At 44.8% G+C, this 26,597-nt stretch overlaps 20 protein-coding genes across 20 annotated transcripts; 15 read left to right on the top strand and 5 right to left on the bottom strand.

Annotated features, from left to right (window-relative positions):
• Nucleotides 1-95: 95 nt before the first annotated feature.
• KL928_000975 (uncharacterized protein) lies at nt 96-1,736 on the top strand (the record flags this gene model as incomplete). The annotated part of the gene is made up of 1 exon (XM_043206729.1): nt 96-1,736. The coding sequence occupies one exon, from the start codon at nt 96-98 to the stop codon at nt 1,734-1,736; it is 1,641 nt and encodes a 546-aa protein (XP_043061434.1).
• A 135-nt stretch (nt 1,737-1,871) lies between these two features.
• Nucleotides 1,872-2,963, bottom strand: KL928_000974 (uncharacterized protein; the record flags this gene model as incomplete). Its single annotated transcript, XM_043206728.1, has 1 exon — nt 1,872-2,963. One exon carries the CDS (start codon nt 2,961-2,963, stop codon nt 1,872-1,874), a length of 1,092 nt encoding a protein of 363 aa, XP_043061433.1.
• A 194-nt stretch (nt 2,964-3,157) lies between these two features.
• On the top strand, nt 3,158-4,245 carry KL928_000973 (uncharacterized protein; the record flags this gene model as incomplete). Its single annotated transcript, XM_043206727.1, has 2 exons — nt 3,158-3,222; nt 3,594-4,245. 2 exons carry the CDS (start codon nt 3,158-3,160, stop codon nt 4,243-4,245), a joined length of 717 nt encoding a protein of 238 aa, XP_043061432.1.
• Nucleotides 4,246-4,466: 221 nt separating this feature from the next.
• Nucleotides 4,467-5,039, top strand: KL928_000972 (uncharacterized protein; the record flags this gene model as incomplete). The annotated part of the gene is made up of 1 exon (XM_043206726.1): nt 4,467-5,039. The coding sequence occupies one exon, from the start codon at nt 4,467-4,469 to the stop codon at nt 5,037-5,039; it is 573 nt and encodes a 190-aa protein (XP_043061431.1).
• Nucleotides 5,040-5,054: 15 nt separating this feature from the next.
• KL928_000971 (uncharacterized protein) lies at nt 5,055-5,870 on the top strand (the record flags this gene model as incomplete). Its single annotated transcript, XM_043206725.1, has 1 exon — nt 5,055-5,870. One exon carries the CDS (start codon nt 5,055-5,057, stop codon nt 5,868-5,870), a length of 816 nt encoding a protein of 271 aa, XP_043061430.1.
• A 296-nt stretch (nt 5,871-6,166) lies between these two features.
• KL928_000970 (uncharacterized protein) lies at nt 6,167-7,003 on the top strand (the record flags this gene model as incomplete). The annotated part of the gene is made up of 1 exon (XM_043206724.1): nt 6,167-7,003. One exon carries the CDS (start codon nt 6,167-6,169, stop codon nt 7,001-7,003), a length of 837 nt encoding a protein of 278 aa, XP_043061429.1.
• Nucleotides 7,004-7,109: 106 nt separating this feature from the next.
• KL928_000969 (uncharacterized protein) lies at nt 7,110-8,300 on the top strand (the record flags this gene model as incomplete). The annotated part of the gene is made up of 1 exon (XM_043206722.1): nt 7,110-8,300. One exon carries the CDS (start codon nt 7,110-7,112, stop codon nt 8,298-8,300), a length of 1,191 nt encoding a protein of 396 aa, XP_043061428.1.
• Nucleotides 8,301-8,405: 105 nt separating this feature from the next.
• Nucleotides 8,406-9,893, top strand: KL928_000968 (uncharacterized protein; the record flags this gene model as incomplete). Its single annotated transcript, XM_043206721.1, has 1 exon — nt 8,406-9,893. One exon carries the CDS (start codon nt 8,406-8,408, stop codon nt 9,891-9,893), a length of 1,488 nt encoding a protein of 495 aa, XP_043061427.1.
• A 45-nt stretch (nt 9,894-9,938) lies between these two features.
• On the top strand, nt 9,939-13,595 carry KL928_000967 (uncharacterized protein; the record flags this gene model as incomplete). Its single annotated transcript, XM_043206720.1, has 1 exon — nt 9,939-13,595. The coding sequence occupies one exon, from the start codon at nt 9,939-9,941 to the stop codon at nt 13,593-13,595; it is 3,657 nt and encodes a 1,218-aa protein (XP_043061426.1).
• Nucleotides 13,596-13,874: 279 nt separating this feature from the next.
• On the top strand, nt 13,875-14,189 carry KL928_000966 (uncharacterized protein; the record flags this gene model as incomplete). Its single annotated transcript, XM_043206719.1, has 1 exon — nt 13,875-14,189. One exon carries the CDS (start codon nt 13,875-13,877, stop codon nt 14,187-14,189), a length of 315 nt encoding a protein of 104 aa, XP_043061425.1.
• A 216-nt stretch (nt 14,190-14,405) lies between these two features.
• On the bottom strand, nt 14,406-15,299 carry KL928_000965 (uncharacterized protein; the record flags this gene model as incomplete). The annotated part of the gene is made up of 1 exon (XM_043206718.1): nt 14,406-15,299. One exon carries the CDS (start codon nt 15,297-15,299, stop codon nt 14,406-14,408), a length of 894 nt encoding a protein of 297 aa, XP_043061424.1.
• Nucleotides 15,300-15,381: 82 nt separating this feature from the next.
• KL928_000964 (uncharacterized protein) lies at nt 15,382-16,004 on the top strand (the record flags this gene model as incomplete). The annotated part of the gene is made up of 2 exons (XM_043206717.1): nt 15,382-15,926; nt 15,986-16,004. The coding sequence occupies 2 exons, from the start codon at nt 15,382-15,384 to the stop codon at nt 16,002-16,004; spliced, it is 564 nt and encodes a 187-aa protein (XP_043061423.1).
• A 17-nt stretch (nt 16,005-16,021) lies between these two features.
• Nucleotides 16,022-17,713, bottom strand: KL928_000963 (uncharacterized protein; the record flags this gene model as incomplete). The annotated part of the gene is made up of 1 exon (XM_043206716.1): nt 16,022-17,713. One exon carries the CDS (start codon nt 17,711-17,713, stop codon nt 16,022-16,024), a length of 1,692 nt encoding a protein of 563 aa, XP_043061422.1.
• A 64-nt stretch (nt 17,714-17,777) lies between these two features.
• KL928_000962 (uncharacterized protein) lies at nt 17,778-19,193 on the bottom strand (the record flags this gene model as incomplete). Its single annotated transcript, XM_043206715.1, has 1 exon — nt 17,778-19,193. The coding sequence occupies one exon, from the start codon at nt 19,191-19,193 to the stop codon at nt 17,778-17,780; it is 1,416 nt and encodes a 471-aa protein (XP_043061421.1).
• A 433-nt stretch (nt 19,194-19,626) lies between these two features.
• KL928_000961 (uncharacterized protein) lies at nt 19,627-19,929 on the top strand (the record flags this gene model as incomplete). The annotated part of the gene is made up of 1 exon (XM_043206714.1): nt 19,627-19,929. One exon carries the CDS (start codon nt 19,627-19,629, stop codon nt 19,927-19,929), a length of 303 nt encoding a protein of 100 aa, XP_043061420.1.
• Nucleotides 19,930-20,248: 319 nt separating this feature from the next.
• Nucleotides 20,249-21,313, top strand: KL928_000960 (uncharacterized protein; the record flags this gene model as incomplete). Its single annotated transcript, XM_043206713.1, has 1 exon — nt 20,249-21,313. The coding sequence occupies one exon, from the start codon at nt 20,249-20,251 to the stop codon at nt 21,311-21,313; it is 1,065 nt and encodes a 354-aa protein (XP_043061419.1).
• A 219-nt stretch (nt 21,314-21,532) lies between these two features.
• Nucleotides 21,533-22,513, top strand: KL928_000959 (uncharacterized protein; the record flags this gene model as incomplete). Its single annotated transcript, XM_043206711.1, has 1 exon — nt 21,533-22,513. One exon carries the CDS (start codon nt 21,533-21,535, stop codon nt 22,511-22,513), a length of 981 nt encoding a protein of 326 aa, XP_043061418.1.
• A 653-nt stretch (nt 22,514-23,166) lies between these two features.
• Nucleotides 23,167-24,117, top strand: KL928_000958 (uncharacterized protein; the record flags this gene model as incomplete). Its single annotated transcript, XM_043206710.1, has 1 exon — nt 23,167-24,117. One exon carries the CDS (start codon nt 23,167-23,169, stop codon nt 24,115-24,117), a length of 951 nt encoding a protein of 316 aa, XP_043061417.1.
• Nucleotides 24,118-24,226: 109 nt separating this feature from the next.
• On the top strand, nt 24,227-25,327 carry KL928_000957 (uncharacterized protein; the record flags this gene model as incomplete). The annotated part of the gene is made up of 1 exon (XM_043206709.1): nt 24,227-25,327. The coding sequence occupies one exon, from the start codon at nt 24,227-24,229 to the stop codon at nt 25,325-25,327; it is 1,101 nt and encodes a 366-aa protein (XP_043061416.1).
• Nucleotides 25,328-25,349: 22 nt separating this feature from the next.
• KL928_000956 (uncharacterized protein) lies at nt 25,350-26,558 on the bottom strand (the record flags this gene model as incomplete). The annotated part of the gene is made up of 1 exon (XM_043206708.1): nt 25,350-26,558. The coding sequence occupies one exon, from the start codon at nt 26,556-26,558 to the stop codon at nt 25,350-25,352; it is 1,209 nt and encodes a 402-aa protein (XP_043061415.1).
• Between the last annotated feature and the right edge of the window lie 39 nt (nt 26,559-26,597).

Genomic DNA, 26,597 nt, shown 5'->3' with positions numbered 1-26,597 from the left:
GTAAAATATTTGTGGCGGTGCTTGATCGATTCATATATAAAATAATTGGAATCTCCTTAAAACATCAGATAATATATTACTTAGCAATCGAAATAATGAGCTCGCCATTGGAATTACCTGCTTGGAAGAAATTACAAGCTATCTACGATGATTATGGAAAGACTTTCTCATCGAGAGATGCTTTTGCTTCCGACCCAGACAGATTCTCAAAGTTCTCCCAAACTTTTGAAAACTATGATGGGTCCAAGATTCTTTTCGATTTCTCCAAGAACTTAATCGACGAAAAGATCCTATCTTCTCTCATTGAACTCGCAAAAGAGGCTAAGGTTGAAAAGCTTAGGGACGAAATGTTTGCTGGTGTCCACATCAACACCACCGAGGACAGAGCTGTGTATCACGTTGCCCTCAGAAACAGAGCCCTTAAGCCCATGTATGTTGACAACGTCAATGTCACTCCCGAGGTTGACTCTGTGCTGCAGCACATGAAGGAGTTTTCTGAGCAAGTCAGATCCGGCGAGTGGAAGGGGTACACTGGAAAGGAAATTACGGACATTGTTAATATCGGAATTGGCGGATCAGACTTGGGTCCGGTGATGGTCACGGAGGCTCTTAAGCCATACGCTCACCCAAGACTTTCTGTTCACTTTGTGTCCAACGTTGATGGTACCCACATTGCTGAGACTTTGAAGAAATGTAATCCAGAAACCACATTGTTCCTGATTGCGTCCAAGACTTTTACCACTGCAGAGACTTGTGCCAACGCGAATACTGCAAAGAACTGGTTCCTTCAAAGAGCTAAGGACGAGGCCCACATTGCAAAGCATTTCGTTGCCCTGAGTACCAATGCCTCAGAAGTCGCTAAGTTTGGTATCGACACCAAGAACATGTTCGGTTTCGAGAACTGGGTTGGTGGAAGATACTCTGTGTGGTCTGCCATTGGCACCTCGGTGTGCCTGTACATTGGTTATGACAACTTTGAGAAGTTCCTCAGAGGTGCAGAGGCAGTCGACAACCACTTCACCAGCGCTCCTTTGGAGAAGAACATTCCATTGATTGGGGGATTGCTGACCATTTGGTATAATAACTTCCACGGTGCTCAGACCAAATTGGTGACTCCTTTCGACCAGTACATGCACAGATTCCCAGCTTATTTGCAACAACTATCCATGGAATCTAACGGTAAGTCAGTTAGTAAGGACTCCAAGTTCGTCAACTATGAAACTGGTATCGTTCTCTTTGGAGAGCCAACCACCAATGCTCAACACTCGTTCTTCCAGTTGGTCCACCAAGGTACCAAATTGATTCCAGCCGACTTTATTCTGGCTGCCAAGTCGCACAATCCAATCGAAGGAAACCTGCATCAAAGAATGCTTGCCTCAAACTTCTTTGCTCAGGCTGAATCTTTAATGCTTGGAAAGACCAAGGAGCAAGTTGAAGCTGAGGGTGTCTCTGGAGATCTTGTGCCACACAAGATGTTCTCTGGAAACAGACCTACTACCTCGATTCTGGCTCAGCAAATCACGCCAGCAACCTTGGGAGCCCTGATCGCTTACTATGAACACGTGACCTTCGTGGAAGGTGCTATATGGGGAATCAACTCGTTCGATCAATGGGGTGTGGAGCTCGGAAAAGTGCTTGCCAAGGTCATTTTGAAGGAACTCGAGAATGAAAAGCCTGTGGACTCTCACGACTCATCTACCAGAAACTTGATCAACCAGTTCAAGGAGTGGGCTTAGGTTTATAGATAAATTTTCGTTAATTCATTAAATGGAATCGTTACATTGGAAATTACTTCCTAAGAAAAATTCTTGTTAAATTCCATACTAAATTATAAATTCCCATCGTAATCGTACTGACATGCCGGCCTTTAATTACTTCATGTTTCTCTTGAGCTTAAGACTATCTCTCTTCCGCTGTGCTGTGACGTTGTAGAGAGGATCGACCTCAAGTTCAGGCATTGCCGCTCCTGTCGGTGTGCCAGGTCCAGAGAATAGCGAGCTGAGCGAGTTAGACTTTTGTGGTCTCTTGGGGAACACGGGGTTCGATGGAGACTGCGTAGATGGGCCAAAATGGAACTGTGTCTCCGTGAATGGGCTTTGCAACTTGGCGGTGTTTTCGAAGGAAAAGTGATCGATACTAAGTTTTGGTTTTGTTGATGCAGGGGAATAGCCAGCCCTGGACTGCGGCGGAGTGATCATCGAAATATCGGTCTGGGAGTCTCTATAAGGCATCTGGAGCGGCGGCACTTGCTGAGGCGTGATCTGAACAGAGTCAACAAGGGAGTCGGTAGAGGAGAGTCGAGTGGCAGAAAAGGTCGGGTTCTGGTGAAGCCAGGAGGGTCTTGGTTGGGGTATAAGTGGGCCGGATGTCGAAGACACAGAACTGCAGCGTGTGAGAGTCTCGGACTCGGCGGCAGCAGCACTGCACAGATCGAGTAATCGTCTTCGGATAATAGAGAGACATATCTCCTGGTTAGAGTCCGTTAGTAGATCGTCTGTGGTTTTTTGACTTTTGTCCAATTGTAATGTTCTGTCGCTTATCAAGCGTTGGTACATTTGCTTAGAAATCTTCGAAACGATACCAGATGGAGGAAAGTTGATGTTGAAAGGGGTTATGTTTGGTCTGTTCGCGTATGAGTGGTAAAGTCCAATTAAAACGTCATCGAAAACAGGACTGAACTCGTAGTTTTGCAAGTTCACTGGGCTGTTGTCAGCCGTGTCAAATGATGAAGTCATGGAAGAGAAACTGTTCACCTTAGACAGCTCCGGGTATTGCGAGCTGACAGAGTCCGACCGTTTAACACCCACTGCTGGCGTCTGGAACAAGAACGACTGGCCTTGGTCGACCGGAGTCATAAATCCAGTCACGCTGCTGTTTGGCGTCGGGACAGACTGGGATGCCGAACTCGAGTCCTTTCTCGAGAAGTTCAAGTTTAAATGTAAATTGGTCTTCATAGCCTTCATCTCAAATGTTCATGCGAGCCTCTGAGTGTTAGCGGCTAGATGTATAAAGCGTCTGTGGAGAGTTTATGAAGGACAATGGAAGAAAAGGTGATAGGTCTTAAGAGAATCAATTTGACGTATCCAAAGGGACGTGTCTCCTTTAAACTGCCGGAAGGGAATATTTCCCTATTTGTCGAAATTGTTCGCGTCGTGGTATGCCCAAATCAGAGTTTGGCGAAAGCGAGGCGAATAAAGGACAGTTGGCTACCAGATACATAAGGTGCACAGAAAGCATGTAGTGTAACGCATTTGAAGGTCAAATTTAGGCTCTGTCTGGCTAATTGTTCGATCCATGCTCTGAGTAAGGATATTAGCTACAAGAAAAAGGAAGTAAGCGTGTCCGGGTAAAATCTTAATTGCTTTGTAAGTGAAATTCCGTTACCCTCACTTAAAATGCAAAGGTGTCTTCGCAGAACACTTGCCTAATTATTCTGTTGATTTTTCGTATACATAAGACTGTGCCCTCGCAACGTACGCAACAGAGCAAAACCTGAAAAATGCAAATAAGTCCTAAACATATAGAGTTTGAGCGTAAGTACGCCAATGGATTCGATCCTAACATTCAGCACCGTTCACGACTTCGGCCACGAGCTCCATCACAATCACCAATGATTCGCAAACGAGTATCGCTTTCAAAGTGAAAACCACAGCCCCAAAGCTTTACTGCGTGCGTCCTAATGCGTCGATCGTCAAGCCGGGGTCGAGCATGGATGTCTCTATCATATTTCAGGGACTCCCAAAGGAGCCTGCAATTGGCACCAAATGCAAAGACAAGTTTTTGATCGTTTCTGTCCCATGCTCCGATGATCTCGATCCAAAATCCGTTTCTACCATATGGCCTGAGCTTCAATCTCAAGCAGGCTCCACCACCGATGTGAAGGTAAAGGTGGTCTTCAACTACAGTAGCTTGACCAACACTATCCAGGAAGAATCTTCACAGCAATCTAGATCAGACGACAGGGACACTACTGTGTTGGCAGCTGCTCCACTGGCCAACGGCTACAGTGGTGCGGATGAGAACCCCGTCGCCGAGAAGAACGCAGTGAGCTCCGACAATGTGCTACAAGAGACCATGCCTTTGGCCCCAACTACTACTAACAACAAAGAAGCTGCTGCTGCCTTTGCTCCAGCTAAGCAAGAACCTGCTACTACTACTACTAGTTCTGCTTCTTCTTCCAATGTGTACATCGTGGCCGTGCTCTTAGTTGTTCTGGCTGTCTTGTACACAAAATTCCTGATGTGAGGCCTATTTCTGTGCTTTGGCCGATTGATTTTGCCTGGGGTTTGCAGAAACTGAGAAAATCCAGCGTTAAAAGTTGTTTGGTCAGCTTCTGTATTGGAGCATTATAGAACAACGCAACGATATTACTCTGCTAAACATTTCGAGGCTGTGTATGTGTTTGTAATCAATTCTGGTTTTTTTCTAGGGCAAAATAATATAGATATATTTTGGTTGTCAAAAGGATGAGCTTTCGACATCCGAACATCGCATTGGGGGCATCTTCTATGCAGGCTCTAGATCACAACTCCAGTATTGTCAGTATTCAAAGTACAGAGGATAGCTCATCGGTGTATAACCCCTCATTTCATACTGAGCAGGATGTCGATCGTGGAGAGGAAAGCGATTCAGAGATCGTTATAACCAATAGCCCCTTTGAAGAGAATCCTAGAAAGCGCAAGGTTTCAGAATCCATCACAGACACAGAAGAGAGTGACGATGACCTTATAATCTTGGGGTCTGATGGCGAAACACAGGAAGAAAAGAAGACCACATCCGATTTATTGCAAGACGCCTTTAGTCACCAAAATAGCGTAAAGACTTTGAAAGATGTGACTTGTCCAATCTGTTTCGATGAGATCGAGCAATGTGTCGTGAGTCCGTGTGGTCACTTTTACTGTTCCAATTGCGTATATCGAGCTTTGGCTAGTTCCAAGGTCCGAAACGGCTCTCGGGGATGTTGCGCACTTTGCCGGAAAGTGGTCCAGTATAAAGATCTTGTTTGGCTTAAAGTGCGAATATTAAAAGATTCGCGCTGACTAGATATATTTATTATGGCTGTCACCAGCTACCCCAAAAGTTGGAAATTATCTCAAGACAACGAGCCCCTTTTGCTTGCTGGTTTCCAGCATTCGGCGCCTTATGCCACGATTAGAAAGGGGAAATTTAAAGGGTTAATTGACAGCAGGCCCCTGCGCTGTCGATACCATTCGGTGGATCGCAATTTTTGTGTTTGTGGATCTCTACCACTGGTCTCTAGTCCTTTGCGCAAGTGTTCTCCATCTTCCCCCGAGAACGCTCTCGGCCAGATACAAAACATAAACTTACGACCATCTTCTTCTTCGAGCTCCTCGAGTTCTTCCGGCTCTTTTCCCTCGCTGACACTTTCGTATTTCTCCAAAGTTGGGCGCCCTAGACAGTGGAGCTACGAAACTTCTCATAATGGGAAGGAGAACGAGAATAGCGAGAATACTACGTCGTACGCGGTACACGAAGCTTCTGGTCCGACAACAATAACCTTTGGCAAATCACAAACTAAGAACGTTACTGAGCTGTTGAATTCATTTGACACTGACGCATCCACCGCGTTTGATGGAGCATCTACTGGCACGGGGAAGATCATCAAGTTTGTCTCGGGTTCAGACTTCATGTTCAACAAAAAGTTGATGACTTTGCTCCATAAAGATAAGGAGATGAAGTACGAAAGCCTTGAAGGGAACAACCACAGTTTTGCACCAGACACTCATGGTCTTTCCAAACAACCAAACACTTATTCCAGCATATCCTTTCAAACTGAAACCAAGGAGGCTGGTCTCGACAAGCTACGTTGTCGTCCTTGTGGGAAGAAGAACAAGATCTTCTTAAACTAGCATCGTGGTCGGCTACCACTATTTATAAGCCGCACAGCTATATAATGCATGAATCACGTTATAAATTATTCTATTAGGCCTAATAGTGGAGGTCCAATGAACAAGGCATTGTATTTGTTAGTTGCGAGAATTCATTGGCTGAACGATATTCATTATTAGGCGCTCGCACTTTATCCGTCAAAAAAAAACCAACTGATCTTCCAGATTGGGTAAATAAAATTTTAGACGTTTTCTGCAGAATTTTGGCCAGTGCTTTTTAGCTACACTTCACGTCTCCTATCTCACTGGTTCTCGAAATGGAACCGGAAGACGACGAGCTCTCATCGATATCTGTGGAGTCAGTTATATCGGACTTCAATGATCGGCAAGATCTATTTGTGTCAGTCTCAGTCCAGGGAGAGGACATGAATGACACATTGGACCTTACCACGTCTCCAGTGAGTAAAAGTTCCATTTCATCGAGACCAGTTGCGCAAAGTCTTTTACGGAATTCGAACAATGAGCTGTCGAGGATAATCGAGCTGAAAAAGCTTTCACGAAGCGTGAGGACACCTGAAAAATTGAAGTACGATGTGAAAAACGGGTCACCTCTGTCAAAACTGAACTGGATGAAACTGTTAAATGGGTATATTCGCGGTTCACAGAAGCCACTGACGTTTGACGAGTCGGATTTCCCGCTTTGTCTAAAAACTAAACTGTTGAGCTATGCTGCCACCAAAGCATCGCTCTTATCAAAATTCTGTGCCGATTGTTCCACTATTTTGAACTCCGAAAAGCGAACACCAATTGTAGTCGAGGGCTTGATCATTAACCACCGTGAAGAGCTCCAAGACAGCAAAATGGCCTCAAACGAAGAGGAGAAGTCTTCGAGGAGAGGGTTTCTCTTTTTTGGTAAGAGGGCCACCAGCTTGATCAGCTACTCGTCTGCGCTTGATGAGCTTGTAAGTGTGCTGGAAAGAGTGGAAGTCGAAAGTATTCCACTGTCCCATAAGATCGAACGTTTTGTGAATCATTATTATATGTCCTTCATAGAGAAAGACTACCTGACTTTCGTGCAAGAAATCGAACAGGAATCAGAGTTTTTGATTGACAATTGGAAATGCGAGCTCAAAATCACCAAACAAAAGTCATAGGCTCAGCCAAGTACTATTTTTGTTTCACTTTTTGATCTTGCTCGATTGGTCGTGCAATTACACAAAAAGCTTAGACAAGTTTCAATTTCATCATTTCACTTCTTCTATGTACCCAGGAAACTCGCACGCCACCTACAACAACCAGTACCAGCGTCCTTCGGGTCCTCCTCCTTCGCGGATATACCAGCCCCCTGCGGGTCCACCGCCATCCCGGCAGTATGAGCGCCCAGCTGCTCCTCCTCCAAACTGGGGAAATCAACAGACGCAGACATATCAAGGTACCGGTGGTATTTCGTACCAGCAGCCAACCCAACAACCTCCAATGCCAAATTTCAACATGCAAAATCAGCAAATCAATGGCACCAACAATGTGCAGCAGTTCCAGTACTCATCTTGTACCGGTCGCAAGAAAGCACTGCTGATCGGAATCAATTATATTGGCACGAACAACGCATTGAGAGGATGCATCAATGATGCGCACAACATGTTTAATTTCTTGACCCAGACTCAGGGATACAAGGCTGAAGACATAGTAATGCTGACAGACGATCAAAGAGAACTTGTCAAGGTTCCAACCAGGGCCAACATGATCCGTGCTATGCAATGGCTTGTGAAAGATGCACGGCCAGGCGATTCCTTATTTTTCCATTACTCAGGCCATGGAGGACAAGAGGAAGACCAGGATGGAGACGAGGAAGATGGGTTTGACGATTGTATTTACCCGGTGGACTTCCAGCAAGCAGGATCTTTGATTGACGACGTGATGCACGACATATTAGTTAAGCCATTGCCAGCAGGTTGCAGACTCACATGTATCTTCGACTCCTGTCATTCGGGAACTGCTCTCGACCTGCCTTTCTGTTACAGAGCCCAAGATGGTGGCATCAAGGAATACAATGTCTGGAAGGAAAGTTCAGGCGATGCCGTCAATTTGGTGACAGGCTATCTTACTCGCAATACTGGCTTGATGATGAGCTCTGTCAACAACGTCTTCAAGCGTATCAAAGCAACTTCCGGATCACGAGCTGAGCAGATCAAGCAGGCCAAGATGTCACCTGCGGATGTCATCATGTTCTCTGGTTGCAAAGACTCACAAACCTCTGCGGATGCTAATGAAGCCGGCTCTTTCACAGGTGCTTTGAGTTATGCGTTCATCAAGGTTTTGAGAGAGAACCCTATACAGAGCTATCTCACGCTGTTGCAAAACATCAGAGCAGTGCTTGCACAAAAATACACTCAAAAACCACAGCTCTCTTCATCCCATCAGATCGATCCAAATGTTCGGTTTATTATGTAAAAAATAAAGGCTAATAAATAAAAACTGATATCCTGTTTTTCTAGAGCACAATTGTGGGGTATGAAGTCCTTCGATCTATCCGTGTATTTGGTCACTAACAGCGAAATGGTCCCCCCTGGGGTCTTGTTCCTGGACCAAGTCCAAAAGGCTATCGACAACGGAGTCACCTGTGTTCAATTGAGAGAGAAGGAACTCAACACTCGGGAGTTCATTGCCCGAGCTAGAGAGGTCAAGAAGTTGACTGACAAAGCAGGGATCCCTCTCATCATTAACGATCGCGTTGACATTGCGCTTGCTGTTGATGCTCATCTGCATGTAGGACAAGAAGACATGGAAGTTCCCGTTGCAAGAAAATTGTTGGGCCCAAACAAGATCATTGGTGTTTCGGCTAGCAAGCCTGAAGAGATTGAGAAGGCGCTCGAAGATGGTGCGGACTATGTTGGAGTTGGAATATGCTTTGACACGCAGACAAAAGTGACTAGGAAGCTGCCAATGGGCCCAATGGGTTCACAAAGACTGCTGCAGATAATAAAAGACTCTGGCAAGCCTATGAAAATGTGTCTAATTGGAGGTATCAACCAGACTAACATCCAAAGGGTGAGGGCCCAGGCCTCAATTCCAGGGCGTGCTGTCGATGGTGTTGCTGTGGTGTCATGCATTATGGCAGCACAAAATGCCGCCGCAGCCACCAAGGAGCTGGTCAGACTATGGAACGAGCCACCTATTTTCTGGGACCAATTGGACTCAAACTCGGATTTCAATTTAAGCGGTGCCATTACTAGCGTTCTGTCCACTCATCCGCTTGTGCACCACATCACAAATGATGTGGTGAAGAACTTTTCGGCAAATGTTACTTTGGCTGTTGGTGCGGCCCCCCTGATGAGCGAATGCTCTGAAGAGTTTGACGACCTGGCTCAATATCCAAATAACTCGCTTTTACTCAACACTGGAACGCCCAACGAAGAGCAAACCAAGATGTATATAACTGCCTTGAAGGCATATAATAGGTATGGCAAGCCGGTTGTGTATGATCCCGTCGGAGCAGGAGCCTCAACTACAAGAAGACAAAACGCTAAAAAACTGCTACTTGAGGCATACATGACTGTCATCAAAGGGAACCAGGGCGAGATCTTTACTGCTGCTGGAGTGGAGAAGTCCATGAGAGGCGTTGACAGTGGGTCTGAAGAGGCCCTTGACTCTGTCGTTGCGGCGGCCAAAAAGCTGGCTGTGCAAAGCAGATCTGTGGTTGTTGTCTCTGGGAAGACAGACGTTGTTGTTGATGGAATTTTGCATGGCAGAAGAGACGTTACAGGGGAGGTGCCTGTTGCATTCATCCAAGGCGGCCATGAAGTAATGAGCCATGTTACGGGTACAGGCTGCTCTCTGGGGTCTACTATTGCTGCATTTGTTGCAGCCAATAGAAGCAATCCGTTTTTAGCCACCGTGGTTGCCTGCTCAGTCTACAAGCGTGCTGGAGAAAAAGCTGGTGCCGAGGCCAACGGACCAGGAACTTTCCAGGCATTGTTTTTGGACAAGCTAAATGAATGCGTGACAACTCAGGAATTTGAAAATCCCAAAATTATTCTCACATAACTAGCGAAATTTTTTGTTTTCGTATTTTAACTGCCAACGCGTAGAATGTCAGAGGAAGTACAGAACGGCAAGGCGGCTGTTGAGATTTCTTATCCCAATACCGTTGCCGAAGTCCACGGATTGCTGTCGCGGCTGGTTGTTAGCAACAAGGATATCGAAAAGAAGAAGATTTTGAAGATACTGCAACAGTTAGCAAGGGAGAGACAGGAGTATGAAGAGAAATCGTTTAGCCTTGAAAAGAGTTGGGCCCAGAACAAAGAGGAAGTTGATCTTGATCTTTTGAAGGTTCAGGTGATGGCTTTCAACCTTTTGAGCAAGGACCTTGATTTGCCATTGGAAGTACAGACCAAACTATTAGGCGAGACAGATGTCGAGTCTTCAAAGAGTCAAGATGAGTATTTTAATCTATCTGCCGACTTTGATGAGAAAGCCAAGTTCTTTGGATTAGACCCACATAAGACGATTCCTGATCCTGAGATACACTCGGCAGGCAGCACTTTAGGAGAATCCATTGTCAAACAGAAGGTCGAGTCAAGAATACATGAGCTTGAAAGTTTGCCAGCAAACATTGGCCTATATGATGCTGCGTCAATTGAAAACGATTTGCAAAAGTCAGCCTCCGACATTTTGGATAATGTCGATGAAATTAAGATTCGGGCATTAAACGAGCTGAAAGCATTGAAGCTTCTACCAGAACAGAAACAGCTGCGTCGCAAACTAATACAAGATACTCTAACAAGCGTGGTGCATCAGAAAAACAAGTATGGATCCGACAGCTTCCGTGCATTCAAGCGCTCTTTTTCGATCAGAGATAAGCAAAAGATCGAGCAAACCTCGAGACTTGCAGAAAAGTTGCAGGAGCAACAACGTCGCGAGAAGGAAGAGTTGGAACATGATTACCAAACTCACAAAGTTAACAAACTCGCTGCCATTTTTGACGAGGTTCGAGACGAACTTGAAGAGAAAAGGAATGCAAGACATTCTTTGGCTAAGGCTTTGCAGCATTTCCATTCGCAAGTGGAAAAGGATGAAAGCAAGAAGCTCGAGAGAATTGCCAAGCAGAGACTGGCAGCTTTGCGGTCGAACGATGAAGAAGCTTATATGCAGCTCCTGACTAAAACCAAGGATACAAGATTACACCACCTCATCCAGCAGACGAACAATTTTCTGGATTCGCTTGCCAATGCTGTTAAGGTGCAGCAAGATGAGGCCCGTGCTAGAAGCTTGCAGGATCGCGCAGAGGAAGGGTTGGAGCCATTGCAAGAGGACGTCGAGGAAGATGCTGATGCGCGTCGTGAGAAAATCGACTACTATGAGGTGGCCCACAGAGTGAAGGAGAAAATAGAAAAGCAACCCTCGTTGCTTGTGGGTGGTACCTTGAAGGAGTATCAGATTAAGGGACTCGAGTGGATGGTCTCGCTTTACAATAATAACCTCAATGGTATTCTTGCCGACGAGATGGGTTTGGGTAAAACCATCCAGTCTATTTCGCTGATCACCTATCTGATAGAATCTAAGAAAGAGCGAGGAAAATTTTTGGTGATTGTTCCGCTTTCCACAATCACTAACTGGACGCTGGAATTTGAAAGATGGGCTCCGAGTGTCAAAACCATTGTCTACAAAGGAACGCAGCACCAGCGTAAACAGCTCCAGTACGAGGTTCGAAGCGGAAATTTCTCTGTTTTGCTGACCACCTACGAATACGTGATCAGGGACCGACCGCTGTTGTGCAAATTCAAATGGGCTCACATGATCATCGACGAAGGTCACCGTATGAAAAACGCCAGTTCCAAGCTTTCGCTAACGTTGACTCAGTACTACCACACGAGGAACAGGCTGATATTGACGGGTACTCCTTTGCAGAATAATTTACCTGAGCTTTGGGCACTGTTGAACTTTGTGCTTCCGAAAGTTTTCAACTCTGTAAAGTCGTTCGATGAGTGGTTCAACACTCCATTTGCAAATACAGGCCATCAAGACAAGCTAGAGTTATCCGAAGAAGAGAGCCTGCTTATCATCAGGAGATTGCACAAAGTGTTGCGTCCATTCCTGCTTAGAAGACTCAAAAAAGATGTTGAAAAAGACCTTCCAGATAAGGTTGAAAGAGTTGTCAAATGCAAGCTCTCCGGCCTCCAATCTAGCTTGTACAAGCAGATGTTGAACCATAACGCTCTTTTTGTTGGTGTGGGTACACATGGAGCTACGAAGACGGGGTTGAGGGGACTGAACAACAAAATCATGCAACTCAGAAAAGTTTGCAACCACCCATATGTTTTTGAGGAAGTTGAGGATATTGTGAATCCATCTAGACTGACCACGGATTTAATCTGGAGAAGTTCGGGAAAGTTTGAGTTACTTGACAGAGTTCTGCCCAAATTCAAGGCTTCGGGCCACAAGGTCCTTATTTTCTTCCAGATGACTCAAGTCATGGACATCATGGAGGACTATTTAAGATTCAGGGATATGAAGTACATGCGTTTGGATGGTTCCACGAAGGCGGACGACCGTCAAGATATGCTTAAAGACTTCAATGCCCCAGACTCCGAATATTTCTGTTTCCTTCTGTCTACCAGAGCTGGAGGTTTGGGATTAAATTTACAGACTGCTGACACGGTCATAATCTTCGATACGGACTGGAATCCTCATCAGGATTTACAAGCCCAAGACAGAGCACATCGTATCGGTCAGAAAAACGAGGTGCGTATCTTAAGACTGATCACAGAAGACTCTGTGGAAGAGGTGATTCTTGAAAGAGCACATCAGAAGTTGGACATCGATGGCAAAGTTATTCAGGCTGGTAAGTTTGATAACAAATCTAGTGCCGAGGAGCAGGAGGCGTTTTTGAAGAGGCTTTTGGAGGCGGAGAAGATGAAAGCAGAGGAGGCCGAAAATGACGATCTGGACGACGAAGAGCTCAACGAGATTCTTGCAAGAAACGAGGATGAGAAAAAATTGTTTGCTGAAATCGACCAGGCCAGGATTCGGGACGACCAAAAATTAGATGGTCCTAGATTGATGACGTATGAGGAGCTCCCTCCTGTGTTCAAGGAGGATATCACTTTGCATCTCGAGAAGGATAAGCCTGATGCTGGTAACAAAAGAGAACGCAAACAGGTTGTATATGACGATGGCCTAACGGAGGAGCAGTGGCTGGACGCAATGGATGCAGCGGACGACACTGTGGAGGCAGCAGCCTTACGGAAACGTGAGTCTATGCGTCAGCGTCGTGCGAAGCGTTCTGCTGGCGCAGATGAAGGGGAGGATGAAATTCCACGTAAGAGACGCAGCACGAGATCGGCAACTCCGATGAGCGAAGAAAGTTTCATCGAAGACGATGAAGATGATGCGGGCGAAGATCCCTTTGTGCAGCTGTGCGAGGGACTGTTGCAAAAATTGGTGAACGCTAAGGATGAGAATGGGCGCTCAAGGTCAGAGCTTTTCATGACAGTTCCGTCCAAAAAGTTGTACCCAGACTACTACCAAATCGTGAAAAAAGCGGTAGCGATCAAGGATCTTCAAAAGGGGCTGAAAAAAGGCTCAATTGTGGACTACCAACAGTTCAAGGAAGAGCTTCAACAGATGTTCGAAAACGCCAAACTTTACAACGAAGATGGGTCACTGGTGTACAATGATGCCATTGAGCTAGAGAAAATAGCCACGGAGGAATTAGCCAAGATAGACGCGGAGTTGGGCGAAGAATAGCGATGTATTATAAAGTTATACAACTTTCAGTTTGGGCTCGAGTTTGAAGTAGAGCAGGTATGGGACAAACATCCCAGCCGCTAAGCCAACAATTTTCTCTAGAAATGTGTGGTAAAAGATAGCAGTGATTGTGAAGAGGAGAAGCCAGGCATAAATGTAGACGCTACAGCAAAAAAGTAATCCCTTGAGCAGGAGTTTCGACGCGTCAGGTCTATACGTCTTGAACACGTTTTCTAGCTCGAGAATTAGACACAATCCAAAACAGCTCAAGATTAAAGAATGCCCACTGAATTTTGTTCCTCCAATCCAGTTGCCATGGAGGAGGCGGCATTGTCGATAATTAAGACCCGATTTCTGCAAACAATGGCCGCCTGTCAATTTGAGTATCCTATCAAACACAGAGTCCCCGAAAAACCACACGATTTGAATAGACAGCCAAACGTAGATCACTGCGAGTTTGAACGTCTGACGCAAGAGGATCGTCCCAGTAGACAGCCCCGAGCGACTTGTAAGAGGGAGCACCATTTCGGTCCTTTTGAGACTTACCACATAGAATGTGGACAATGCGAAACATATGAAAAACCCTTCGAATGAGTGGCCGGCAAAGAATCTGTTAAGAGGGCCCTTTGAGCTCAATAAAAATGATTCTTTGGATACCTTCACATCCATCAAATCAAGCACACACCTCACTACGCTTCCCCATATTAATATCGTCGGGTATAGTAAAAAGATATGACCCCTATATTGGCTTATATTAGCGAGGTTCATTTGAAAACAAAAAATAGAATTTTCTCCAAATTGAATTATACTTCATACGACGCTTGTGATCACCTCAAGGAATTTCTCATCAAAATCATTAAAGGATAATCCAGACAGTAAAATTTCAACCTGTTTGGATACGCTGCTCACCTCGGGATCAATGTAGGTGGCCATCACTTTGGTGACGCGGTACAGGTCGCAGATCAGAACTATTTCCAACTTATCTTTAAAGTTGACGCTTATCTTGGTGAAATCGAGATCGTGATCTAAGCCTGATGGAGATTCAAGTTTCTCCTGCAATCGGAGGAAAACGGCCTTCTTGAGCTGTAACTGTACAAGGTGACGGCGCACATGACCTGCAAATCTAATCATATCGTCATTCAAATGCTCGTAAGCAAGCGTACCGAGAGGAACATAATTGGGGATAGTGGTCTTGAAAACCTCCCAAAGGTCGTTTTTCGGATCCTTGCGTAAGATCACATAGTGTGGGGATGTGTATTTGAAGGAGTACGGGTCAAAGATATCGAATCTTATTCCCAGAAACCGGTCAGACTCGCCTTCCTGAGGATCATTGACGGGGAATGCAGTGAGTCCACCCAAACGATACGCGTTCTCGAGACGAATGGCAGGTTCTAGTCTTTCGCGTAGTTCATCATATTCGTCATTGCTACGTTTAGTCGCGCTTTCGCGCTTCTGACGTTTAGCATCATTCCTAAGGCGTTTGTCTATCTCAACTTGTCGTATCCCCTCGGTCATCAAGTTCTGTATTAGCTCATCAAAATATTGGTGGTGTGCCAATTCTTCGTCAATTCTTGTCACATCCTCCTCCACTTCCTCATCTAGACCCACTATTTCATCACCCAGTACCCTTTCCACCTGTTTGAGTTCTGCGATTTCGCGCTCTAATTCTTCTTTTCGCGCAAGAAGATCATCCACTGTAGACATGTAAATAAAGTGAAGATAAAAAATAACAAAAATGATAAAAAAAAATAAAAATCTGATGGATATCAACGTTCATTACAAACGCATGAAAGAGGCGCTTAGAGTAGCCGAAACAGCATTGAATGTGCAAGAAGTGCCAGTAGGATGCATTATGGTTTACAAAAATATGATCATCGCCCGATCCTTTAATCAAACAAATCTTACGCTGAACGGTACTAAACACGCAGAGTTCGAAGCATACGACCAAATACGCGCATTATACCCGGATACATATAGAGAAATTTTCAGGGAGACAGTTTTGTATGTGACTGTTGAACCTTGCATTATGTGTGCCTCCTTGTTGCGACAGCTTGAAATCCAACTTGTGGTATTTGGTTGTCCGAACGAAAGGTTTGGGGGAAACGGTTCTATCTTTACTGTGAACAAAGATATCTCGCACCTGGAGAGGCCTTACCAAGCCATTCCAGGTGTTCTCAGCAGAGAAGCGGTAACCCTTCTGCGTAAGTTCTATCTTTTGGAAAACAGTAAAAGTCCGACATCCAAAGATAAAAAGCACAGACGACTTGAGCTCAATGAGTTTCCACCAATAGATTATTCGCGATATCTTAACCGAGACGAATTCCAAAAAACGTTCGGGCAGGAGTTCGGTTTTGTATTTGACGGCAATCTGTTTCTCGAATTTGATGAAGAAGGAAACGTCGTCAATGAGCCAAAAAATAAACGTATCAAGACGTAGTTGACTCATTCATTTTGTTCAGGCTTTCTTCTAAAACTTCATTGTTTTTCACCACATCGTTATTGGAGAAAAACTCATCATCCTCGCTCAACTTGTTTGCAAATTCTGCGCTAGCTTTCGGATCTGTCTGCTCTAATTGCAGATTTTGCCAGTCATGGAGCAAGTCTGTATAATACTGTAAATATGAATCGCTTAATAATTTCAGAGACTCATTAATTTCCTCGGTTTTGATTTTTTCGAACAATTGATACTCCTCAAGGATGTCCCTCTCAAACTTCTCAAACACTTCAAATGCATTATTTTTTTCCTTCTCAAGCACCTCAATTCTCGCTTGAAGCTTCTCAATCCTCTCGTTAGTCAAATTCCCATGTGCATGCGATCCTATACCCGTCATCGACTCGAACTTTCTAGTCAAAAACGTGATGGCGCCCTCAGTTGAAGAGGTGACTGAGCCCCCGCTCACCAAATACTCTTTCTCCTGCTTGGCTTTTTCCAGATAATTGGACAACATCTCATAATCAAGAGCCTTTGCTTCTTTGAGCTTCACCAAACTTTTGAGCTGCGTTATATAGTGCTCGAGATCTCGCAATGATGTAAGGTAATTGTATTCAATGTCGTGGTTCAAGTAGTATGACCGCTCAGAAACCTTCTGAAGATTTGTACCAAAATTTGAGAACTGATCTGCAATCTGTTTTGTGGGCACATCCATGCTATCGTCTCTGCTCTTGCCATCGAAGTCGTTGCTAAAAAGAACATTAAGTTTGGAGAACTCCTGTGAAAAACGTGCAAAATCATCTGAAATATCCTGCTGTCTGGTCAGCACTTTCGTGTAGATGTGATCAATCTTCACAAGGTTCTCCTGCAATCTCGTGGATTTCTCCTGTATTTCCTGGAATTCTTGCTTGTGTGTTGACTCATAGGAAGGTTTTTTGAAGCTATTCATGATGTAATCTGTGACTGTTTCTATATTTTGAGATGCTGAATTGCTTGGATCGATAGAGCCTGACGATATCTTGAGGTTGGACTTGTAAGTATGCCAGTAATCAGAGTCCTCCAAGAAAACATGGAACACTTGAGACTTTTTAAGGGAAGGATGCTTACAGACACGCGTCAAAAATGTGTGCAGCGAAACCGCCCGCTTGGCTGTGAACTCATCCGTGAATCTGCCACCCTTGATATACTCTAAGCGCTGTTTGTTTGGTAGAGGAGGAATGACGAGGGTGGGAAAGTCGTTTGCTAGGCAGTCGTATAAAAAGCTGAAGTCAGAATATCGTCTGCGTAATTTGTATTCCTTTTGTTTGAAGGAGGGACAATTGGTGCGTATTTCAATTAGATATGAGGTGTATGGGTTCTGACCGTCATATTCTGTCATCGGGCTCGAAACTCGAGTCTCAATAAAATATTCCTGCAAAGTCCCATCTTTGTCCAATGTATCATGTGCAACCAAACTTTCCTGGCCATTGACTAGATCTGGAGTTTCAGGATGCGGCAAAGACGAGCCAACAAGCAATCCTGACCCGCTATCTTCTGGGTCTTCATGATCCTGCTGTGCATTGTCAGCTTCCACGGGAGTGACAGCACGCGATGATTCCTCGTCAACCGTGGGAAACAATTGGTCAGGGCCCGGCTCGTTTGTCGGATCGTCCCGATCCCACTGGACAGAGGTAAATTGATCAGACATTGTTGTGAATGAGGAATAAATTAATGGCAAATTATTTACACAACTTTTTTCATCCTAACACCAGTTAATTTCCTTCCCCCAATTCTAGATTTTGTTCTGGTTTTGGAGAATCGTTATCTAATCCCTGCTCCAACCGCTGGTCCGCAGGAAGAACCCAAAACCTTGGGTTCGTGTTGGCCCGCACCTTGTATAACGTACTACCCTCTTTCTCAATTACTCCGTATTCCAGGTTCATGCAGTGGGACAGACTTTCAACGACTAAGTTGTAGTCTCCATAGGAGAGGGCAGACACCCGGTAAAAGCCTGCTAGCACAGGCAGAGGAAGGAACCCATCGTCATTCATGTGCTTTCTCAGGAAAATGTCTTTAACCAGGTTTTGAGTGGAGAAATAGTAGTCGATCTGTTTGGCCAAAGTTTGAAGCATTGCATCCCGCATGTTACTGTCCTGTGGTGGCATGGCGATCGGTTGTGGTTGTTGCGCAATGACTGGGGCAAATGGAGCTGGGGCGGCCGGATATGGAATGTAAGGAATTGGAGTGTAGTAAGGCTGTTGGGGTATGAAATACTGCGACTGTTGGTAGCTCGGCCGACTGTGGTGATGTCTATTGTTTTGACCGTTGTAGGAACGATTGTTATATGGCGCATAAGGAAGTTGACCAATCGGGCTGCTGACTTTTCCGTTTGGGCCATTTTGGCTGCCGTTCTGGCCACTATATCTCCTGTTATGGTTATTGTAATTCGTTCTGTATTGACGACCAGAGAAGCCGTTTCCATTGCCGTTCAATTTGGAGTGCTTCTGCTGCGGCTCAGTCGACTTGATATCATTGGACTCAATGGCAGATTCAACAGGTTGTTCGGTCGTCGATGGCTGGTCTGGTTTCGGGGTGTTGCTCTCTGAGCCACTACCCTCGTTGGTATCAATCTCGCGCACTTCGCCATTCTTTTTGGCGCTCTTTTTGGCGTCCTTATTCTCCTTAGCTTCGCCATCCTTGAAATTCTTTTTCTTGTTCTTCTTCTTGCTAGAACCCTTAGAGGTCGGTTTGTTTGAGGCAATTACCACGGAGGCCTTGAGCGGGACCCATTTCTCCTTTCCTGGAGCCGCTTTGGCGACGGAAGGACCGTTTTCGGATGTAGTTTCCGGAAGAACAATAGGTTCGCTTGGAATTTTCGGAGGAATCACAGTAGGGGTCGCCCCCCAAACGTTCGTAGCCGGAAGAGGAGCAGGTGCTAATTTGACCTTCTTTGGCTCTGCGTCTTCCTTGGCGGGCTCAGGTTTGTTTTCTGGCTCCTTAGATCCAGATCTAGAAGCCTTCTTCTCCTTCTTTTCCAACTTTTCTGCCTTCTTAGCTGGTTTGGTGTCTTTTTCAACCTCTTTCTCGTTCAGATTCAAGTTCGAGATGCCATTTTCCAGTTCGGATTTGGAGGCATTCGACGAGGCTGGCGCTCCAGCGGCATGAGCATACGAGAATATGGCAGACATGATACGGGTAAATTAGTGAAAAATGAGTAAAAATGCAATCTGTGTAGTAAATCAACACCTTCCTCTGCCAACTAAAGCTGAACAATCTCCATATATTGAAAAATTTTTGTGTTTGTGTTAGTCCCCGTTACCCGCTCGATCTACCTTGCAAAAACACACACCCTTGCCCTGTACCAGAGCAATTTTAAAACGAGGATGCGCTTTTATTGTGCCACTATTGTTTGATGTATAAGTTCGTTCGACTTTTTCATTAGGAATTTGTTTTTTTTCGGCATCTCATTAACTCGGTAAAAGTCACTTTTTCGGGTAGAGAATGCCAATGCAAAGATGTATCACGTTTTCGGTTGGGCTGCTGAGCCACAACAGAACAGTCAATTTTTGAGATATGGATCTATAAAAGAGCCAAGTGGGGCTCTTCTTAAGGGCTTTGGCAATGTCGAATGTAGTTTATGATCCCTACATGCAAAGTGCCGATGCTGATGCGCCCAAAAAATCCGCAGTACCCAATTTTGTTTCGCATGTTGTCGTGAGCACGGTTATCGTGGCTGGTGCTATGATCCTTATATTTTTGATGTACAAGCTTCTGACCAAAGGAGCTGCCAATTGGATTTTTGGGAAATCCAGGGATGACAGTAACCTCTACAGCGGTGAGCAGATGCGACATATTGACATGGAGTTGAATCAGATCGATCCCACAATGCCTACCAGGCCGCAATCGGTATACCAGAAAGTGTAGTGTACCAGCAAAAGATTGGGGCTGGGGTAGAATGTGGCGATGCAGAAATTTTTTTTATCATCCGACGTGCACATTCCTCAAATAAATACTGGCGCAGCACCAGGTGGAGGTGTATACATAAAATTAATTTTATATCTTGAGCAAACAGCAAGATACACCTGAAACAGGTTAGCAAAGAAACAACTGGAGGCTTTGACAGTTCAACGCTATTTGGCCTTGTGCTTATATTCGGTTAGAATAAAGACTTGTCGTCCCCCTGTTTACAATTTTTATTGAGTGCGCAGTCTGCCTCAATTGAAATTGCAGTCCTTCATTTGTCATGAGAAAAGAGCTTCAATATATCCTGCTAGCACATCTGTTGCTGGTGGTATTTTTGGTCTATCAAACCTTTGACTTGATAACGCTGCTTTATGATGATAGTTTCCAGTACGCTTTGCTGGAATCTGAGCTATCTCCTACCGTCGATAGACCTCAACTCATCCCCAAAATAATTCACCAGACCTACAAAACAACTGAGATCCCTGATGTCTGGAAACAAGGACAACAAAGCTGCATCGACCTGCATCCTGACTATCAGTATATTCTGTGGACCGACGAGATGTCTAGAGAATTTATTTCTGAACACTATCCATGGTTCTTGGAGACTTTTGACAACTACAAGTATCCAATCGAGAGAGCAGACGCTATAAGGTACTTTATCCTGTACCACTTTGGTGGCATTTACATTGATTTGGACGATGGATGTGCCCGAAAATTAGATCCTCTGCTCACCGTTCCGGCGTTTGTGAGAAAAACCATTCCCACCGGGATATCCAATGACGCCATGGGCTCTATGCCTAGACATCCATTTTTTGCCAAAGTGATCGACTCTTTGAACAAATACAACAATAACTGGTTAGTGCCATATATCACAATCATGTACTCCACAGGACCACTGTTCTTGTCTGTGATATGGAAACAATACAAGAGATGGGGCGTTCCTGATGCGGGCGTGGTGAGGATACTCATGCCTCAGGACTACAGTAATGGAGAGCATCCCTTTTTCAGCATCTCGAAGGGCTCTTCATGGCACATGGACGATGCGAAATTCATGTTTTTACTCTCCAAGCATATTGTTTGGGCTGTACTTGGTGGCTTTGCAGTTGCGCTCTTGTTCTTTTACATGGAGTACCTCATGTACTCTTTCTTTATCTCCAACACTTTCAAGAGATTCAGAAAAGGAGTCTGGAACTTAATGAGATTAAGATCTTGGTCACACGGAAACAATTACACTCGTTTGAACCCACGGAAACAGGCCAAGTATCTCAAAACGAGAAACAGAAAAGACTCCAACTTGCCAGTCGCTATTAACATCGACGTGGAGAAAAACGTTATGGAGGTCTGAATGTGAGAAACTCACTTGTTGTGTATACTAGCATTTGCTGTCAATGTAATATATGAATGGAATAGACGGCTTGCATTGTCATGAGGAAAAAAAAAACCAATAACTCGCTTGTAATAAACCGTTTTTTTTCGGATAAAGCCAAGACCAATTAGTCGGCGATGTCGGACAGCGCCCGTATAAATTTCTTCAAGGGTCCAAATTGATCAACCAATAATTACCATGCTTTTCAGGTTTTTAATTCTTGCCGCGTGTGTTGCCTCGCAAAAAGTCCTCTCTGATAATGTCTGGACGTCGACGTCGTCCAACAACATGGTCCTTGTGACTCCTACAGTCACTGATGGAGTCACCATATCTGCTTCCCCTGTCTCAGACTCGGCTACCGTTTGGAACTCTCTTGATTCCTCAGGAATCCCATACCTGGTTACCCCTTCTGTTTCGGGTTCCAGTACCATCTCTGCATCTCCTACTCCAACTGATACTTCTTACCCAAGTCCGACAGGGGGAGCTCCTCCGGTTCTGCGCTGCATGAACGACAGAGCAGACGAATCCAACTATGGATATCCCTTCTGCATTGCCAACGGCACTGAAATGATCGTTGGTGAGACCTACTGGATCACCTGGGATCCAGAGTACTGGGGAAGCGATGACATCGTCAGAGTCCGTATTTCAACTAATGCCTATCCGGCGGTGGATGGAGACGAATCCCTTTTCACTTCTGATTACGTCATCAACAACAACGGATACTTTGCGTGGGAAGTCAAGTCGTCGTACCGCAAGAGCGACACAGAGGGTTACTGCTGGCTGCTGATTACACCACAGTTAGACTCGACCAGCAATGCCAAGCATACAGGAACCACGTACGGGCCGCTGATTCGGATCATCGAGCACGAGTCGGATGCCTACACTACCATCAGCAGGAAACCTTCTGACAACGGTGCGACAACAACGTCCAGCAAGTCCAAGGTGAAAATTATTGTTCCTGCAGTTGTTGTTCCTGTTGTTGTTTTAGGTTTCTTGATAGTTGGTATCGTGTGGTATTTCCGTCGCATGCATGGCAAGACAAGCCTGGCAAACCTCATTCCTATGAAGCGACGCGAGGCCGATGCGGTCAGTGTTACCACGGACGACCTACGCTCGGAGGTCACAGACATGCGTTCCGAGGTCACCGATTACTCAAGAAATACCAATCCTTTCCATTAATCAGAGAAAAGCACTATATTTAACATGTTGGAGTAATCAGGTGTGTACTTCGGAGTCTGAGTTGATCATGGTTCTACCTATGTTCCCGATGAACCAAATTACCGTTCCCATAGAACCTTTTAAAGTTCTGCGTCCAAAAAAAAAACAGAATAATTTCTATCAGAGCCCTAATATTAGTCAAGCTCACTAGATGTCTGATGGAAGTCTTTTGATCGCTGTAGCAAATACTATACTTGAAGAACTTTCTGCCTAGTAAGTCCACCCTCTACAATACAGTAATTGAGTTACACCTCTTCGGAGGCAATAGAGCCAGAGCAAGGTGACTACACCATTTCTTCTGGGCGGCAGCTGTGCTGAAATTAACCCAAAGGTGGCCAGGGTCTTTCATCATGACAAATTTTTGAAGCCAAGACCCTAGATAGCGAACACGAGTGCATACGAAGCCAATGCTATTTTCAGTCACATGACTGACATTACCAGATCCCAGAATTACTTATCTAACGGCTAGGTTTTGCTTATTTTTGATTATCCTACTATTAGTCAAATTTCTAGATAATATTTTACTAGGCTGTGCAATTACTAACAAGTTAGTAAAGACATGGAAGTGTATAAAATGTCTTCCAAAATACCGTTGATCCTAATTTGAACTGAAAATGGTTTCTTTTCGTACGATTTTGAAGTCGATGTACTGTATGGAGCAAGCTGAAGGTGTCGGAGCTAAAGTGAGGCGCTCTATCGGCAGCATGGGCATGAGAAATTTCTCACCATTTCTTATGCTGGACCATTTCAATGTGAGTCCGGACGCTGGATTCCCTGATCATCCTCATCGTGGTCAGGAAACTATTACTCTTGTCATGAAAGGCCAGTTTCTACACGAAGATTTTACAGGATCTTCAGGTGTTCTCAATCCGGGCGATCTTCAATTTATGACAGCCGGTAAGGGTATCTGCCATTCTGAAATGCCCTACTCTCCAGATGGTTCGAATGTGGAAGGGATGCAATTATGGGTCGATCTTCCTGAGAACTTGAAACACACCGAGCCCCGTTATCGCGATTTGCGGGACGCAGAAATTCCAGTGGCGGAGCCAAACGACAAGGTGAGGGTCAAGGTGATTAGCGGCAAGTCGTATGGTGTTGAATCCGTGAAAGATCTGGCATACACCCCTGTTGAGTACTACAATTATACGGTCAAACCTGGTGGACAGTTTGTGCAGGAGTTGCCTACCGATTTCAACGCTTTCCTGTACATCTTGAAAGGATCTCTTTCAATCAGTGGAACCACCATTCCTAAATACCATGCTGTGTTTTTCAATAGGGATGGAGAAGCAATTGGCGGATCTGTTCCAGAAGATAGCGAAGAAACAAACTTTGTTATTATTGGTGGTCAGGTGCTAAATCAAAAAGTCGTCCAACACGGTCCTTTCGTTGAGACTTCCAAAGAGCGCATCTATGAAGCCTTCATGGATTACCAGTACGGGCGCAATGGATTTGAGCGTGCTCGGGGCTGGTCCAGCAAAATTGGTCACGGAGTGGATGAAAAACTTTACCGTGTTTTAACTGGTGAAAAGGATAAAAAGGACAGCAACGTGAAGGTGGATCTGTAAACTAATTTATTTATTTATTAATGTTGTTTTATAATTGCTAAGTACATCATCATTTTTAATATTTTCATATTTTTTCGGAGATAATTTCTATGGCAAAGGTTGTGATAGCATGTCGCAAATAGAACTAATAGAAGATGCTACTTTGCCCAGATTGGAGTCCAGGCAACAGCCACAGTCTGGATCAGACATTACGATTGCGCAGAGGATGCTGAGTGCATGCACCGGGTCACTGTTAACCTCTTTGGTGGTAACACCCTTTGATGTGGTGCGAATCAGGCTGCAACAGCAACAACTGCTTTTTCCTCCCCATTTCCGTCAAACAGCAACTTGTTGTAAGAAGGTGTTTTGGGAGGACGTCACAAAAGCTAAAAAAGATTATTTCTGCTCAAGCAACGCATGTGCACAAGAGTTCAAGATTAATGGCACGTTCTCTGGACTTACCAAGATCGCTGTTAATGAAGGTGTTTTCACGCTTTATAGAGGTTTATCTCTGATGCTCATCATGGCAGTTCCCTCCAATATGGTCTACTTTAGCGGATATGAGTACTTGCGAGATAGATCTCCTCTGAAAGATCAATTTCCAATTTTCAACCCTCTTCTTTGTGGGTCCTTCGCGCGAATCATGGCTGCGACAGTGGTAGCCCCATTAGAACTGATAAAGACTCGACTGCAGGCTGTTCCCACATCAACCTCAACGTCTTCTGAGATCATGAAGATGGTCGTTACGAACTCGTTTAAAGAAGTGCAAAATAAAGGAATCTTTTCTCTTTTTAAAGGGTTACAGTTGACCCTTTGGCGCGATGTCCCATTTAGTGGCATATATTGGTCTTCCTACGAATACCTTAATGGCAGATTACAACGGTTGCAAACCTTCAACTCGTCAGAGCACGAGCATGCCGAGATTTTTGCTAGGTCATTCATCAGCGGCTCTCTCTCTGGCGTGCTGGCAGCAATCTTCACCAATCCTTTTGACGTTGGGAAAACACGACTTCAAGTAACTTTGGAAGATACCGGATCCTTGAACAAGCTCGTGAACTCAAAAAGCACCAAAGAATCGATGTTCAAATCGTTGCATACCATTTATAAAAACGAGGGCATGAGCTCGCTCTTCGTGGGTTTAGCTCCACGGTGCCTGAAAATTGCGCCCTCGTGTGCTATAATGATTTCCACGTACGAAATCAGCAAAAAGTTATTTGCAGACATGATATAAAGTGTCTGTCTGCATAAAGCAGCTACCATCCTTCCCCTGCACGAGACTTCAAGACGCTAGGTATGCGGATCCCTAGCCTTCCCGGCATGGCAAGACTTTGGGAGGACCCGGGTGGATCATTTGATCCCTGCTTGGAATAGGAACACACACTTGAATGTTGTGTGTGTTCGTTTTTGAGCTGGCACTCACAATCTGGACATTTGAGAGGTTGAGTCTGTAACGTCCCCATTTCCTCTTTAAGCTCATGGCCTGTCAGGTGTTCCGTGCTTGCTCGAACTTCAGATGGACCAGTGGGGTTGATCAGGTTCAAGTATTTTTTCTTCTTGCCTCCAGCAGGCTTGACACTTTCTGCTCGGCCCTTATATTGGTTCTCCTTATTTTCTGAAGTTTCCCTCGAGCCAAGGTACTGGATCTTATCCGAAGAGTCATCCAGTAAGTAGCTTTTGCGACAATTGTATATAGAATCGGCATTCAAATATTCGAAAAACTCATTGCAACCTTCTTTGATATCAGAAGAGACGCTTTGCATACTTAGGACATAATCCACCAAAGAGCCTTGTAATGAAGTGTTGATGGATTTAATTAGCTGCTCATCGACCACCTCAATGGAGATGTTTAGCTCTTCCAAGGCCTCTCTCGACAAGCAAGTGTTGTGATTGTCGCCGATTTTGCGCTCCTGATCTCTCAGCTGTTTGAAGGTTCTTGCTCTCTTGAGCTTAAGCTCTGCAGATTTTGATTCCCTTTGAGACACATGGTATAGCTGCAAGTTGATATTTTCTTTCTTTCTGATCATTTCTTCATCGAGTCTCCCTTGTAACTCTGCAATTCGGCTAAACTCCACTAGCAAGCGTTTGTTCTCAGGGTTACTCAATACGTTCACCCAGTGAGAAACACCACTCAAAAACTCGTGCCTTCTTTTCAGAACTTTCTTTTCGGCATTGATCAGTTTTCGTAACTTGTACATGACAGAGGCAGCACTAGGGGTATCTGGGCTCTTAGCGCCAATGAATTCCAACGTCTTCAGTAGCGGATTAATGATCGCTCCGGAGTGATTTATATTTTGGTATTGAAAAATACTTGAGCTTGAATCCATGGAGCTACCTAGGTTTCCTTGCTGATGGTAGATGGAAGAACTGTGAATTGGGCTGGAATGCAATGATTCAGACACATTGCTTTTGTCTCCTATTCTTGTGTTTGGAATTAAGGAGCTGAAGTAGCCTTCTTGATTCATTTGTCAATGTTTATAGTAAATAGGGGGATTTTGTTTTTT

Source organism: Ogataea angusta (assembly GCF_019207475.1).
Source record: "Ogataea angusta isolate 61-244 chromosome Unknown 61-244_NODE_2_length_1002155_cov_89.706849, whole genome shotgun sequence".
In the NCBI taxonomy this organism is placed as follows: Eukaryota; Fungi; Ascomycota; class Pichiomycetes; order Pichiales; family Pichiaceae; genus Ogataea; species Ogataea angusta.
The sequence above is the reverse complement of the archived record's forward strand: the minus strand, read 5'-3'. Positions and strand labels throughout refer to the sequence as shown.